General features: G+C 39.8%; 1 protein-coding gene across 3 annotated transcripts in view; it reads right to left on the bottom strand.

Moving 5' to 3' along the window:
- Window positions 1-17,261, bottom strand: part of LOC139473393 (polycystin-1-like protein 1) — a 235,293-nt gene that overhangs the window by 200,118 nt on the left and 17,914 nt on the right. For all 3 annotated transcript variants that reach the window (XM_071255959.1, XM_071255957.1, XM_071255956.1), the window contains exons 3-4: window positions 11,184-11,279; window positions 3,791-3,981 (exon numbers count right to left, since the gene is read on the bottom strand). In XM_071255959.1, coding sequence (XP_071112060.1) covers window positions 3,791-3,981; window positions 11,184-11,279 — 287 coding nt within the window. The remainder of the gene's footprint in view (window positions 1-3,790; window positions 3,982-11,183; window positions 11,280-17,261) is intronic.

The following is a 17,261-nucleotide window of genomic DNA, read 5'->3' on the forward strand; positions in this document are numbered from 1 at the left end:
ATCATATATTTAAAATAAAAGAATATATAATAAATGCCTTAGTGACGTGTGAAAGGGCCATTGGTAAAATAGTGATGCATCTCTTATTCTGCAAATGGGAAAATTGAAAATTTTGCCTGACAAACATGTCTTTTGCGCTAAATATATGTACAAGATTGCAATACAGAAATTGTCAACTAAGGGTTACTTCTTTAAACTGGTAATATTTTACTATCCATACCCCATGCAACCTATTTTTCAATTTCACCCCTTTAGTAGCCCCAGTATAAACATGATAAAACATTCTTTGGTTGATCAATTTCTGACAATGCTTCACTGCATTTTTTCAAATATGAAACACTTTTGACTTGTGTAAGAATTCATGTATTACCATCACCCTCACTCAGGAAATACAAGAATTCTGTCACTCGTTTCATAAAACCAGTAGGACACACATGCTCATAAAATAATCTCTGTTTATTTATAATTTCCCACATCTTTCCCAACATCCCTATTTTCATATTAGGTTTCCAATGGAGGGATTCAGAAAGTTTTAAGGCTTTCATTAATTTTTACTTGGTATAAAAGATGCGACCAAGAAAAAACACCTGAAAGTAGAAATAAAATATAATTACTTTTGTCTCACAACCAAATTTTCCTACTGTTTTATAATTAGGTGAATTTTAGGTATTTGTGTATTTTTAGGTATTTGTGTATTTGTAAAATTTGTGAACCAACAAATAAAAATATTTCCTAACAAAGAATTTAGCGCAAGTTCATAACAAGAGCAACATAAATACACATCAGGATCTGATTTTTCCTTCGCCCTGATAAATGAACAACTTGTCATCTTCTGGTTACGATATTTGAGTACAATGTGTTTCAAAACAGTGGAAAAATATTAAGCTTTTAATGAACTGATGAAAAGACGACCTCAATTGACCACTAGAGGCCTTGGAAGTGGAAATCTTATATCACAAAGAATACGGCAAGACTATCTATCAACTTTCCATCTCAGGAAAGCCTAGCAAAATAGCTGTGTAGCAGTTGCACTGCCGGCAACACTGTGTGGATATGGATTTCACCATCTTTACTCTTATAATGCACCATTTCATGAGATGCTCGTACCTTTATCCAGAAAGTGAGTTAACTCAGTCATTCTTGACACTACAGCTTTCATAATGCCACTTAAACATTCAGCAGTTGCAGTGTTTAGTATGAAATAGTATTCATCAACCCCCTATTTGACCATATAATCTCCCATGCCTGTCTGTATGTGTTCCCCTCGTGGTGAGATTCAAGCATGTACTTCTCCAACATACACATGTCGACAATTGTCAACATAACACTGAAATGCATCATCAGTTTTCAATGCACACACCTGAGGTGAAGTCATGCAAAAGACAAAACCTGTAGATCAAGTGCTTGATTTGGCAGTCTAGAAACACATACTCCAGCTTGATTATGGTGTAAGAATCTCCATCGAAATGTCACTGCATGCAATAAACCAGAAGTTGTTATCTATAAGGATGTATGTTCTTATGGTAAACAAAGACTTGATTAGATACAACATGTTGCCGTTTTAGTTCTGCAAGAAAAAGTACCCAATTTAATCTTAAAAGCATCCGTCCAAATATCACCTATGATATTCAAGTTAATGCTTGATCTTCATAAGCGACCCCTATGTCTTAGAACCCTCATTTAGCCAATTATGGCATGTACAATATCGTATCATTTTAGGTTTTAAATATTTTTTCTTCCATTTTTGAAATTCAAAGTATTTTTTAAACTCAGCAGGTGGTAAAAGCTTTCACAAAATGACAATTCACCACACAAACGTAAAAACAATTGTACTTTTAACACCTACTATCACCCCGAACAGTCATGACATACTATGCAGTTTTCTTCGACATCCATGTATTAACTCATAATACACCTCGAACGGTGGTGCGACTTACTACAGCAAGTTCTTCCACAGCATCTAATGGAAAACACCAATTCTTTCTACAATCGTCAAATACTAGCCTGAGGCCCAATCTGTGAATGGAACATGTTTAACTTATAGTGTTCGCATCATTTAACAAGAATTCATCCGTAGCCTTCTTAATGAAAACATGCCGTTTTCTACCCAATCACAAAAACCTACCTTTCGCAGTCCATTAAATTCTCACCTGAATCTGTTTCATGGCTTGTCAGCAAGAGGCAATTATACCATTATTACCCGATTTGCCAAATCGGTGGAAAAAGGACTGTGAAGAATTAGGTTTGATGAACAAGCCCGGCGGAAACGAAGCAAAGGACCGGCCTGAATAGGACGTCACACTTTCGTATTAAGTAGTCATTAATCACAATCTAAATTGAGCATGTCACTGCAACAATGGCTGCTATTACGACCAAAGCACGCTTTAATTCAAAACATGTTGAGGGCGTTTGAGACCTAGCGGTGGTCTTTAGCGCATGTGATGGAATTAGCGACCTCGACCGTCTGTGAAGTGACAAGTGATCTTGACAAGATGACACTAAGACAATGGTGATTTTTGTCGCGGCTACCAAAGGGAGATAATCACTAACAATATGTGCTGATATAAAGAACACTTGCTGTCATTTCAATCAGTACCACAAACGGAAACACAATGGATGCCAGAATGCATAGGATTAACAGTCTGCAAAGTTATTTGTGACGGACCAAACTCCACTAAATGAAATATGATACATCTGTAATGATGTTTCTCAAAAAAGAAACAATACAAATTCAATCTTCGAGAGAGATGTGGCAAATTTCTAAATGCCAATTCTTCAAAAGCAAGAAGCCAATCAAATTTCTCTAAGAACTTGCTGTTTATGTCATATTGAAGACTTTGATGACTTCATACAGCAGGCAATGAGTTGCACACAGTGAACCCGATTTATACCTGTTGTATATCATGTAAGACCCACAAAAATGTTGATCAAGGATGAATGATTTGTGAAGATTTCTGCTACCTTGACACTGAAGCTGGGCCCAGTTTCATAAAGCAATCGTAGTGCTATGTACAAGAGCAATGTGATCCAGTTTTGTCTTGCATTTTGCCTTCTGGATAACGTACTGTCACTCGTCCTCTATGTATCATTTAGGGAGACACGCATGGCCCTTACAGAGTGCTCCCCTTGTGCTCAAAGACAAGAAAGTGTTAGAATCTGTGAATAACTTCCATTTGAAACTTGTTCCACAAAGCGATTGTAGCGTTTTTAAAGCACAAAGATCATTTTGTGAAACAGGGAAAAGGAACCCCTTCTAAAAGTAATGCAGTGAAAAGACTCAAATCCAGATACACAGTATTCGTAGAGTTGAATTCTAACATCATCTTACGATATTCACAGTGCAAAGACTATCATTACTTCTAAATATAACACAAACTTAGTTGGAGCTTCTCTACTCTGACACACAATTACGAAGTCGTAGTGCTAAGATAATAATCATAAAAATACTCTGACACTGACTTACGATAAGCATAGCAATATCATAAGGAATACTTACATTCTCACACTTATATTGACTTATGGCAGTTGAAGCGCCAAGATAAATATCACACCTATATACTCTTACACAGAATTACGATCATTGTAGTGCCAAGACAATCACCACACCCATATTCATTGACTTATGATAATCTTAGCGCTAAGACACATCATGCCCATAATCTGACCTCAACTTGTAATAGTTGCAGTGCTGTCTCATGCTATATCTTTAGTGTGGCATGTGCTATTATGCAGAGTGTTTTGCTGATGGGGTCGGTGTCTGGAAACCGGGAATAGTTTGTTTTGGCCATACCTTGTGTGAAGTTGATATATCGGGCATATTCCAGTATTGCGTCGAGCGACACGGCTGAGTTGACCACGATTGTTTGGGCTTCTATCTGGGCGTTGAGTGTGACCAGGTAGGGTCCAGCGGCATGGTACAGACTCCATTCCTGTGCCTGCCCCCCACACCACAGCGGCAGCTTTTCCGCAACACCAGAACATCTGAAAGTACAATATTCTCATTGTACACCTGTACATACAAGACACTTCTCACTGTACACCTGTACATACAAGACATTTCTCACTGTACACCTGTGCATACCAGACACTTCTCACTTTACACCTGTACATACAAGACACTCCTCACTGTACATCTGCACATACAAGACACTTCTCACCGTACATCTGTACATACAAGACACTTCTCACTGTACACCTGTACATACAAGACACTTCTCACCGTACACCTGTACGTACAAGACACTTCTCACTTTACACCTGTACATACAAGACACTTCTCACTGTACACCTGTACATACAAGACATTTCTCACTGTATACCTGTACATACAAGACACTTCTCACTGTACACCTGTACTTACAAGACACTTTTCACTTTACACCTGTACATATAAGACATTTCTCACTGTACACCTGTACTTACAAGACATTTCTCACTGTACACCTGTGCATACCAGACACTTCTCACTTTACACCTGTACATACAAGACACTCCTCACTGTACATCTGCACATACAAGACACTTCTCACCGTACATCTGTACATACAAGACACTTCTCACTGTACACCTGTACATACAAGACACTTCTCACCGTACACCTGTACGTACAAGACACTTCTCACTTTACACCTGTACATACAAGACACTTCTCACTGTACACCTGTACATACAAGACATTTCTCACTGTATACCTGTACATACAAGACACTTCTCACTGTACACCTGTACTTACAAGACACTTTTCACTTTACACCTGTACATATAAGACATTTCTCACTGTACACCTGTACTTACAAGACATTTCTCACTGTACACCTGTACATACAAGACACTTCTCACTGTACACCTGTACATACAAGACACTTTTCACTGTACACCTGTACATACAAGACATTTCTCACTGTACACCTGTACATACAAGACATTTCTCACTGTACACCTGTACATACAAAGCACTTCTCACTGTACACCTGTACATACAAAACACTTCTCACTGTACACCTGTACATACAAGACACTTTTCACCGTACACCTGTACATACAAAACACTTTTAAGTGACCATCATCAAGAAATCAAGGGACCTGAAGCAGGCTCACCAAGGGCTGATGACATGAGCACCAGTGAGCAAACAAGTATGACACAACCACCTCACTGATGAGAATCCCCCAGTAAAAGATTGATTGGAAGGTCCAAACGACCAGGTGAGTGAACACAAGTTTACAAAATCGAACCCAAATTAGTTTGCCCAATCGCTCAACCCTGAGACAGTTCCGTTTCCCTCAGAAGATTTATTCACAACTTACTACTCCGTAAAAAGTGAGAGGCCAGCGTCTTTTGTTTTAAAAAAAGTGCTGAAGTAAGTATTTGTGTACATTTTCGTCAGGTGTAATCTATTTTTACAAAACTGAACATTGAAAAACAGCCAAATCACAAGCGTCCAAATTATTGTATTTCCTGATTGAGATAACACAATAATCTCTTTATTGTCAACACTGTAACTGTAGTGAAGACGTTGTGTCCATGTTCTGAAGGTAACAGGGTCAACATGACATAACCAACAATTCACTGTGTCAGCATTATTATTTTTATTAAACTGATGTCAACAATCCTGTCTGTGTTATGTCAATATTATGTGTCATGAATATGTAGAGTGTATGAAATCCTCCACAATTGCTACGAATGGAATAATATTAATAAGTCTAAAATAATGCATGAGATTCTATTCATCAATTGAATGCTCATGGCACTACATAATATTGCTCCAGTCTTTGGATCAGTGTGCACTGAATGTCATTCTCAGCTCGCTGGGGACTATACAACCCATGATGCCATATGAGGTGCTAGAAGGTTTAAGTTTTTAAGGACAGTCACATTACTATCTTGTCCTACCGGGTACCCAGTCACTGCTGGATGAACAGAGGCATATTTCAAGCAAAGTCTCTTGGTGTCACCACATGAGTTTCAATGTGGGGCAGGACAAGCCCCGGAAACTTTCAGGAATCAAGCTGCCAAACATGGTCACCCATCCACCTACTCTCTGCCATCAGTGACCTGTGTGTAGTACACAGCACCACTTGCCCCCCACATTAACTTACTTATTGCAAACCATTTGGACCATGCAAGTCAGTATGGTTAATGTGAAGAGTGCAATGTGAACTATATACAGGTATCAATAACATCACATGTAGGCGTATATCAAAAATACAAATGATATATCCCCTGGTTTTGATCGTTTGTTCAATAAAGCAACAAAAAATCTTGAAAAAGTCTCTCACAAGGCTGTACCTACATCATGTTGTCCTTTTCATGTCCTTTCAGGCACCGCAATTCACTGTGCACAGTTGTGTCCCTTGGACACACCAGAAACCATTGATTGTGCGTTTCAAATCCCAATCCCAGTTTGTTGACATGATGTTTCTAGGTTTGTCAGCACCAAATTCCTGTACTGTTCAAAGCGGCATTAAACCCAAATCACTCTGATGACTATCTCAACATTATTGGACATTATCGATTTTTCAAAGATAAATGAAAGTTGAATCAAATCAAACCCTAGTGCAGAGGCATTTACAGAATCAAGGACAGTTGGCGTCAGTTGGATTACAAGAAGCCGTCTTCAAAACTAGCCCACTTGTCCAATGACTCCAGTAAGCAGACACCATGTTAACATACACCAACAGGAGATTACTTATGATCAAACGCGTATCTAAGATTGCAAACCTCGAAACCTGTAAGTGCCTTATCAGAAACTTGGCTTGTGGAGCCCTTCTCGTTCACCCACAATCTTGTCCAAACAGTTCCTCAGTATAAGCCTAGATCAACCTACGCTAATAAATTACACTGAACATGAACAGGTACTTGAATAATCAACACTTGGACAACCTAGTGAAACAGAATTGTAAATCTTAAAATATGACCACAACTCCGACAGGACACGTCATAATCTGATAAACTGACCAAATAGATTACTCATGTTGTCACATCATGAATCATTAAGTTGAATTTTGACAAATTTCAAAATCAGTAACAGAAACTAAGCAAAGTCAAAGTCAAAGTCAAATCAGGAACAGTTTGTATATTCTGGGACTTTCATTCAAAGGGCCAGCAGCCGTATTGCATACAATTCCAGTGCTAGTAAAAACACGATAGACATTTCTAAACATTTTCCAGTGTCTTTCAAATAATCTCGGATAACATCCCCAGTGAGACACATCCTGTTGAAATGTCACCGCTAGATGTCTCGGTTCCGGAAACTCCACCCAATGCAACTAGTTCTTACACATTCCTTACTATACATAACCTTATGGGGAAAATATAACAGATAAGGTTGGGACTTTTGAAATGAATCACCTCTTTCTTATCTTTAATTGGTGCAAGTCCTCATCAAGGGTTCCTTTGATGTCCAGGGAATTAGCTCTTCATCACTAAGCTATGTCACAACGTATTGTACGGGCACAGAATTAACAAGATTATATTGACTCTAAAACATTACGTGGACCAGCTATCATAACATCCCTGACACATAAATACATTTGAAATGGTTTCAAAAAAGAAGGTATGGTTTCCATGGGAATGCAATACATTTGTTTTGATGGTTATTAGAGGCCAACTTTAAAAAATGACAGAATTTGACAAACAGGGACTTCTATTAATAGTCATGCCTTTTCAAATGATAGATTAATTCTATGTCATACTTTTCATCCAGGATATATAAATTATTTTACCTACATCCAACATTTCACCATGATATATATAAGACGTTTAATATTAAAAGATGTAAACCATGCAAGCAAAATGAAAAGAATATTTTACTTACCACAAACATTCGCTGTATAGGACATTTTACTTACTTCAAACATCACCCCTATAATAATCTGTCATCATCCCAGTACATGGCACATGATCTGTCTGTGTGTCCCAGTACACTGCACATGATCTGTCTGTGTGTCCCAGTACACGGCACATTATCTGCTTGTGTGTCCCCGTACACGGCACAAAGTCTGTCTGTGTAATCGTCCCAGTACATGGCACATGATCTGCTTGTGTGTCCCAGTACATGGCACATGATCTGTCTGTGTGTCCAAATACATGGCACATTGTCTGTCTGTGTGTCCGAGTACATGGCACATGATCTGACTGTGTAATCGTCCCGGTACATGGCACATGATCTGTCTGTGTAATCGTCCCAGTACATGGCACATGATCTGTCTGTGTGTCCCAATACATGGCACATTGTCTGTCTGTGTGTCCCAGTACATGGCACATGATCTGTCTGTGTGTCCCAGTACACGGCAAATGATCTGTCTGTGTCATCATCCCAGTACATGGCACATGATCTCTCTGTGTGTCCGAGTACATGGCACATGATCTCTCTGTGTGTCCCAGTACATGGCACATGATCTGTCTGTGTGTCCCAGTACATGGCACATGATCTGTCTGTGTGTCCCAGTACATGGCACATGATCTGTCTGTGTGTCCCAGTACACTGCACGTGATCTGTCTGTGTGTCCCAGTACATGGCACATGATCTGTCTGTGTGTCCCAGTACATGGCACATGATCTGTCTGTGTGTCCCAGTTTAAGGCACATGATCTGTCTGTGTGTCCCAGTACACAGGCATTTGAGGAAGCAAGCAGTTATTTCTGACACTGGTCTCACATCTTTACCACTTCAGGAAATCCCAAGATCAAGGGTATGGTACATAATCAGGGAAAATAATCAGGACAAAACTGCCACAAAAGGACCATTCCAAGCCTAAGAGATGCAACTCTGCACAGCGAATAGAGATGCAATACACAACTGCATCAACCGTACCAACAATTTGGAAAGAATAGCACTTCATGTTGTACACTGAAAACATTAAGACGGTTTGGAGAAATGTGTTGTCAGTTGTCTTAAGGCCCTACAACCAATATTCCAACTATATCACAGCAGCATGTAAATAATTGAGTCTGGGTAAGACAAACCAGTGACTCACACCATCATCAACGTCAAACACCATCGGGGTCAAATCATATGCAACCAAGTCACCTGACCACCCAGTCCACTGGAGATGCTTCTATGACAAGAGATAGCATGTTGGGGACCTACACTAACCTGCTTCTGGAAACTGCAGGGATGTTGGGAAATGGTCAAATGGTCAACTCATGCTGGACTGAATCTGTTATCATCTTCATAAACACATCTTTGTAACTTGAGTCAGCACATGGTGTGCCGATCTGAGGCCCGTTGCACAAGGCCATCTTAGCGCTACGGTGATCATAACTACCATACTATAACATAGACTTACAACAGTCGTAGTGCTGAGATGATCGAAACTCCAATACTATAACATAGACTTACAACAGTCATAGTGCTGAGATGATCGTAACTACCATACTATAACATAGACTTACAACAGTCATAGTGCTGAGATGATCGTAACTCCAATACTATAACATAGACTTACAACAGTCATAGTGCTGAGATGATCGTAACTACCATACTATAACATAGACTTACAACAGTCATAGTGCTGAGATGATCGTAACTCCAATACTATAACACAGACTTACAACAGTCGTAGTGCTGAGATGATCGAAACTCCAATACTATAACATAGACTTACAACAGTCGTAGTGCTGAGATGATCGTAACTACCATACTATAACATAGACTTACAACAGTCGTAGTGCTGAGATCACTTTGTGCAAGTGGACCCTGGTCATATATGGTGATAGACCTAGTGACAGAAGTATGGACATAGATGTTATTGAAATATGTAAGCTTTCTGTCAAACAGAACAGGACGAGAGAAGCAAGTTGACGGAGTGACAAGTGACACAGCAGGTCACAGCAACTCATCTGTGACGCATACACGGACCAACAGCTGCACATCAACTACAGCATCATCACACGTCCACACTGACAGCTTTCATTGTTGTGTGACAGGTCACACAGTCAAAAACCAAAACAACTCTGTGAAGAGTTCATACACAGGGAAGCAAGAATATGTCTTTGATGATGTCACCACAGTATCAAGGCTTTATGTTCTCACCAGTAGTTCAATTTGTTTGGATCAAATTAAAATTGTTCAAAGCATACAATGAGATTATGATAAAAGATACTTAGATTGTTGGAGTGAGTGAGTTTGGTTTTAATGCAGCTTCAAATAGCATAAATAATAAAAAATAACAATGTGTACTGATAGTGAGGCAGACTCCATACTCAAGGCGCATACTCACAGCGCTAACATAATTATTCCATTTATATCACAACATGTCAGCGACACCAATACATTGCTTCAGCAATCTGGTAATAAAGAAGTTGATCGTCCATTGTACCTAGTAATTACTTACATATCTCACTTCCAAAAACCACACTAAGATCACAATAATATAACCAAAATCTGTCATTAGCAGAATAGACTCGTCATTTTCATACAAGACTATAGGGTTCAAGAAAGGGTTCAAGAAAGGTGGCAATCTTGATATACTGATCATATCATGTAAGGTCCATTCCCATTACTTATATATACAATTGGGGGTTCTTTAACTTCTTTTGAGTAGTATATATACACCCAGTTGTGAAACCCCAGAATGTGGGATGTATCCATGACCACCCCTGCGTCTATAATGGGACAGCCTATTATTTCTTCCATTGTAGCCAGTTTTCATTTAACATAACACCTAAAAAAATTAACTTAAAAGGAAAAACACTTCAGCGGTGATTAATCTTCATCTTGTTCAGATTCATTTTTTTATTGACGTTGTTACGTCTCACCTTGATACCTTTACAAATGGGGATGGGGGTGTGGGTGTGGGTGTGGGGGTGGGGGGGGGGGGGGGGGGGGGGTTGTGTGGAGAGAGAGAGAGAGAGAGAGAGAGACCTGGACCAATCTGTTTCTATCTGTCATAAATACATTATCGATGCTATCAAGTTGGTGTTCACTGTATCACAAAAAGATATCAATATTATGCTGAATTTGTTATCTTCGACAGAGTAACAGAGACAAGCTCCACTAATAACTGGAACAGTGCATCTCCATGTACATGACAGGCATGGGATGAGGCAGGTAGTCAACCCTAGTGTAAGGGGGGTGTGATGGGAGGACTAAACAACAAAGGGAGGATACATGCTCAAGTAACACAAACATGTCCTATGTTGTCTCTCCATCATGAGCACTACATGTATTCATACAGACCTACCGTTGTGAGCAGAAGGATTTGTTGACTGCTGACAGGCTGTTCGTGTTGTTAAGGCAAGCACAGTTATCTCCCCTTTGTACTCCAGCAAATAGGTACCTGAAAGGATATGAAATGAAAAGGTTGAAACATAATATATTGTTTTATCAAATTCTCACTGTCCACATAAAAAGATCACATAGAAGATTCTATCCGTACACAGACAGACAGACAGACAGACCACACTGAATACCAATTATGATCAGGATTGAATTAAACACGCACGCACGCACGCACCATTGAATACCCCTTATTATCAGGTTAGCAGTGATGAATGTGTAAGTTGGGTTTATCACCGCATCAAACAAAGATTGGAACCACCCATTCCTCACTGTCATACTGGCGACTTATTCTGACCAGGAATACATCACCAAATGCACTACAATATCCACAACATACAATTACCCTATGTTCTTCTTGTCCAAGGAACCGCCTCCGTGGTCTAGTGGTAGAGCGTCCGCCCGAAGAGCGGAAGGTCCAGGGTTCGATCCCCGGCCGCGTCATACCAAAAGACGTTAAAAGATCGTACTTGTTGTTACCCTGTCTGGAGCTCGGCATTAAGGGGCTAAAACAAGGACTGGTCGGCTCGGAGTCAGTATACTGTGTCTGAGTGGGGTATTCATGTTAAACTGCGGCATGGTATCTCAGTGAGCTAGCACCATAAATCGGCATCAGTCCGGACTAGTACAAGCAGCCACACAAACACACACACGTACATGCACGTCTCTATATCAGTGCAATAATCTTGGACGCAACGTTAAACCCCATTTCACCTCACCTCACCTCTTGTCCAAGATGATATCATGAATTCATGAAAAGAGCAACTTAAACATCTACACTGTCTTCAGACTATCCAATCCAATATGGGAAATATATGTTTCATTTTCAGGTTCTGAAAATCTCATTTCTAGATCAAAGCTTCAATGAAATGTCCATCCATCATCTTGCAGATTAGCCAAGGCAGACATCTTCATGTCAACATGGACAGTTATTTAATCCAGCTCTTTCCACTAAGCAGCAAAAGTCTAAGAGCATTACTTGTATAAATGAGGGAATTCTTTAGTCAGTTCAATATCCGATAATCTGTGGCAGCTAGGTGTCAACAGGGGCCTTCTGAGCCAAGCCGGTAAACCCCTTGACTCAGCCTGCATGCCTCATACCTGGCAACAAGTCCGGTACAAACCATTCCTGACAATGCAGAGGTATGGTAAGGCCAATACAGAAATATGAGGCTTCCCCAACCAACCCTAATCTGGATCCCCTGACCGTAAAGCCTTTTTTCTCATCATTCTTGAGTTGCAACATAGTTTTGTCACCACCCAGTATTGTCCGTATATTATACAACTCGTGTAAATTTGTTGTGCTTCATTACTAATAAACCATTCCTTGTCTTTATTTGAAAGCAGGATTTTATTGAATACTTTTTTACTGTAAAATACTGTTTCTCAAAGAAAAGTCATAAAAAGCACACACACCAAAAGATCTAGTTACCCAATTTAATATAATATTGTATGTGTGTGATTATTGTAAATGAATGTGTATATTTAAGGACATGTTTGTGACTAAGCTTGCCTGAAATAGGAAATAAAACCTTTATTTTAGGCCTAAGAATAGAAATTACAGAACTGTGATACTTGTAGTGAACCAGCAATGTGTGTTGTAAACCTTCTTGACAGGAACTAGTGCATCAATATTCCCAATCAAGATGTTTCCATTGACAATGATTCAGATGCATGTCATCAATCAACAAGTACACTTGCTTATTTAAGTACTCACGGAAATGAAAGAAAACTGTTTTTTCGATCTCAGATTTTAAATAAATGCAGTTAATATACAAAATATATAAATATTCAAACAACTCAATTAGTACTAATAGGGCCTTGGCACAAATACAGCGTATCAAAGGTTTTTATGTCTTTTTACACATAAAAGTGTGTAAAAATATGAACTAAACAGACTATTGTGAAACTGAGCATAACCAGGTGTTGGTAGATCAAGGTGAATGTCCATGACCTATGACACCTTGACAACAGGTGAAAACAGGTGCTTGAAACCCACATGCATGTGATTTGTCAGTGGTTAGTGATTTGTGAGTGGCATTGTGGGATAGTGAATCATATAAATATCAGAACGTAAAAGTAACATATTCCCTTCTCAAACAACATCTAAAATGTCATTATTATTATGTACATAAACATAGCTGTTATTTTTATTGTTGTTTTATTTTGATAACTTTTTTCCAGGCTAATTTGCATAATGCCTATAGCCTGTTTCTGCCATGTCAATTTGGACTTAGTTTTATTTTTGAATGTTGAAAGTGCCTACAAATTACCTCCTGTAAAGTACATTTTGTATTTAGCACTGGGATAAAACTAGCAAATCCAGACTAGTACTTTTCAAGTTGTTCTGTTATTTCGTATTTACATCTACGTAATGCTTTGTGTCGATTATTAAATCCAGCCAAACAGTTTTTATTCATTTCCATGAGTACTTTAGTACTATACGTCCTGTTGTGTATTGTCAAATGTCTGTTGACATTATCATGTACAATATCTCAAAATCCTTATTCATTGTAGGAAAAGGCCTGATCTGTTTCCTGTGTTTTTGTTCCATCATGCTTAAAAGCTAAATGTTACAATTATATTTTACAAGAAGACAACATACTAAATACTGCATATGTATCGAATAGAGATACTGCTTCCCTACAGCATGAACAATCAGGTTACAGATATGCGTCTTCATGGCAAGCAGTCAACCACTGCTGGTTTCACAAATGTTATATTTGGGATAAAACTTTCTTCATAAAATACAAGTTCTAGTATTTTGGGGGGCTGAGTCCCATCCGGGATTCGAAACCACACTCTTAGAGGAGGGTCACCAAATCACCAGCACACAAAGTCAGTGATCTAACCCACTCAGCCAATGGGGCTTCCACAAAAAATGAAAGTCTGACAACTGGCAGTCACACACTTTGTGTCCCCCTCCGACAAATGTAAATTGGCACGCCTCCCATGACCGAAAAATATGAACACACAATACTATGTAGAAAGTGGTCAAACGTAACAATTGTTATATTTGGGATAACACTTTCTTACTAAAGTACAAATTCTAGTACTTTTGGGGGTTGAGCCCCAGCATCTAAGTCCCTTGTTAAAAGAATCTTTACCATACAAACATAAAGCTTACACTATTCCTAACCATTAATATGATAAACCTGTTCAGGAGTATATCCGTCCTGTAGGCCATCTTCAAGACACCACAGTCATGTAAAAGTCAGCTCAAACTACACCTATGTTCTACTCCATCAAAACATAGACACACCTTCAAACTTTAAGCGAAAGTGTTTATAAAAAATATAAAATGAAATCTATTCAGTTGAACGTCTCTCCGTCCCGTCCCAGTGGGATTAGAGACGTCAAGTCTGTCTTACATCAAGGAGCTCTATGTCTGTGTACGGTGGGGGGGGTACTTGGTACAGCCGTCTAACTACACAGGCCAGTATACCAGCTGTCACCACCCTGATCAAGTGAAGGCTCAGGATGCAAGGACCTAGACAGACATCTACTCTCACTCATTCACACGCTGTTAACTCAACCTCAACCTGAACCTATATCTTTGTGTTCAGTTTTCAACCTCAGTTGGTTCACACGAGACAAACTCAGAGACTCCAAAATGCAACTTGTGTTGTCACCAGTAGACGTTATGATGATAAGGACAAATTCTTGAAAAATAATTTCTGGTTTTATTGACCACGATATTCTGTCTTGTGGTTGTCCAAAGTTGACAGTCATCATTGGTTTGTTGTTGTTTACACAGCAGTCAAAAATATTCAGGCCACATCAGGCCCCTCTGTAAATAATCAAATCTGGGCCAAACAAACCTGTCCCAGAAATAGCCAGCAACACCTCCCACATTAGTGTATGATGCCACACAACCAGACAAGGCACAGTCAGACCACCTGATCCATGAAGTCACGTCGTTTGACCACCACACACTGTGGAACAATTACTAGCAGGGTCCCCAAGGGTCCTCCTCGATTATCCAGGGAACACACTTCATGAGGCATACCCCTGACCCATGAGCTACCACTACTATAGCTTTGTTTTAGTCTGATTCGAATGACACAACACTAAAAGCTACCCATCCACTCTTGCTGACATCAAGGGATCTGTGATATCTCCACCACAGTACAACTGGGGTGACTGCATCTCTGAGCATCTCGACACTGACCACAGCATCAAGACAACACTGAACCTGAAACTCACCATCTCTCTTGAAAACAAGCAGAGGGAAGGCTGTTGATAATGTGCCCGTTCCACAAAGCAATCATAGTGATAAGGCAATCTTAAACCCCATACTTTAACATAGGCTTACGATAGTCGTAGTGCTAAGACGATCTTAACCCCCATATTTTAACATAGGCTTATGATAGTCGTAGTGCTAAGGCGATCTTAACCCCCATACTTTAACATAGGCTTACGTTAGTCGTAGTGCTAAGACGATCTTAACCCCCATACTTTAACATAGGCTTCCAATAGTCGTAGTGCTAAGACGATCTTAACCCCCATACTTTATCATCGGCTTATGATAGTCGTAGTCCTAAGGCGATCTTAACCCCCATACTTTAACATAAGCTTACGAAAGTCGTAGTGCTAAGGCGATCTTAACCCCCATACTTTAACATAGGCTTCGGATACTCATAGTGCTAAGACGATCTTAACACCCAAACTTTAACATAGGCTTACGATAGTCGTAGTGCTAAAATCGCCCTGTGGAACGAGCAAATGATCAACAGCCTTCCCTCTGCTTGTTTTCATAGACAGGATAACAGGATATACAGGACATAAATTATATTCATAGCTTTGGTTGTTGCACATGCCAGAAGCCATATATTGCAATTAGTGACTGTCATGACACAACCCAAGAAGGTGTCAGACATTAACCTAATATGACTGTTCAAATTTCTTGTCTTCAAATCAAAGTGTACAACTAATTTCATCACAGTCTTCAAAAGTGGTCTCTGCACTGTGCCCTCAACCAAATCGTCTCGTGACTTGGGTATTATGCGCACCCCACCACATCCTGGATCCGCCTCTGCTCTGCGTTATACAATATAAATGTGGTGGGACCCGGTGTCACATACTTTACAGTAACTGCATGTCACAACTCTACTGCTGCCAGAGGTATTATGAAATGTAGCAGAATAATCGAGTGAACCTGAATAATATTGTAGGCTTGTGCTTACAAGTCCACCATTTTGAAAATAGTTCTACGCCACATAGTTCAGACGATTCATTTTAATTGGTTGCAGACTTACAGTCCAACATCTTATTTGTGATTCCACTTTCACAACCAATTCTCCACAGGAGGCAGGACTGAAGAAAGACCCTCCATATACATGAAGTTCTACCTATGTTGAAAACGTATGCCACCATGCAAGGCTCAGCTGGAAACTCATGAACAGGAGTGAGTGAGTGGGTGGGTGGGTGGGTGAGCGGGTGGGCGAGCGAGTGAGAGTGCAGCCACATTATAATGGGGGAACATCAGAACGGGTCCCACACATTGAACTCATGCAGGCTGGGGAACTAGGGTCGTTAGCATGAGCAAATGCTTTACTCACCTGTCTATCCCTCAACCCCATTCTCCTGGATATTGTACTTTCTACTCGTTATTGATCAGAAACAGTTCATCTCTGGACTGCAGACTAGGTTTGAAGGGGCATGTCCATGCACAAGATAGACCTTAATGGTTCAAAAGTGGTGCGCCAAGGGGCAAATATCATACATCGGGACACAAATCAGCAACTATTTACTGCAGGGACACAAATCAGCAACAGTTTATAGCAGGGACACAAATCAGCAACAATTTACAGCAGGGACACAAATCAGCAACATTTTACTGTAGGGACAAAAAAATCAGCAACAATTTACCGCAGGGACACAAATCAGCAACAGTTTACTGCAGGGACACCATTCAGCAACAATTTACTGCAGGGACACAAATCAGCAACATTTTACTGTAGGGACAAAAAAAAATCAGCAA

The sequence above is a fragment of the Haliotis cracherodii genome, unplaced genomic scaffold, assembly GCF_022045235.1.
Source record: "Haliotis cracherodii isolate W230 unplaced genomic scaffold, xgHalCrac1.p SCAF_28, whole genome shotgun sequence".
NCBI lineage: Eukaryota > Metazoa > Mollusca > Gastropoda > Lepetellida > Haliotidae > Haliotis > Haliotis cracherodii.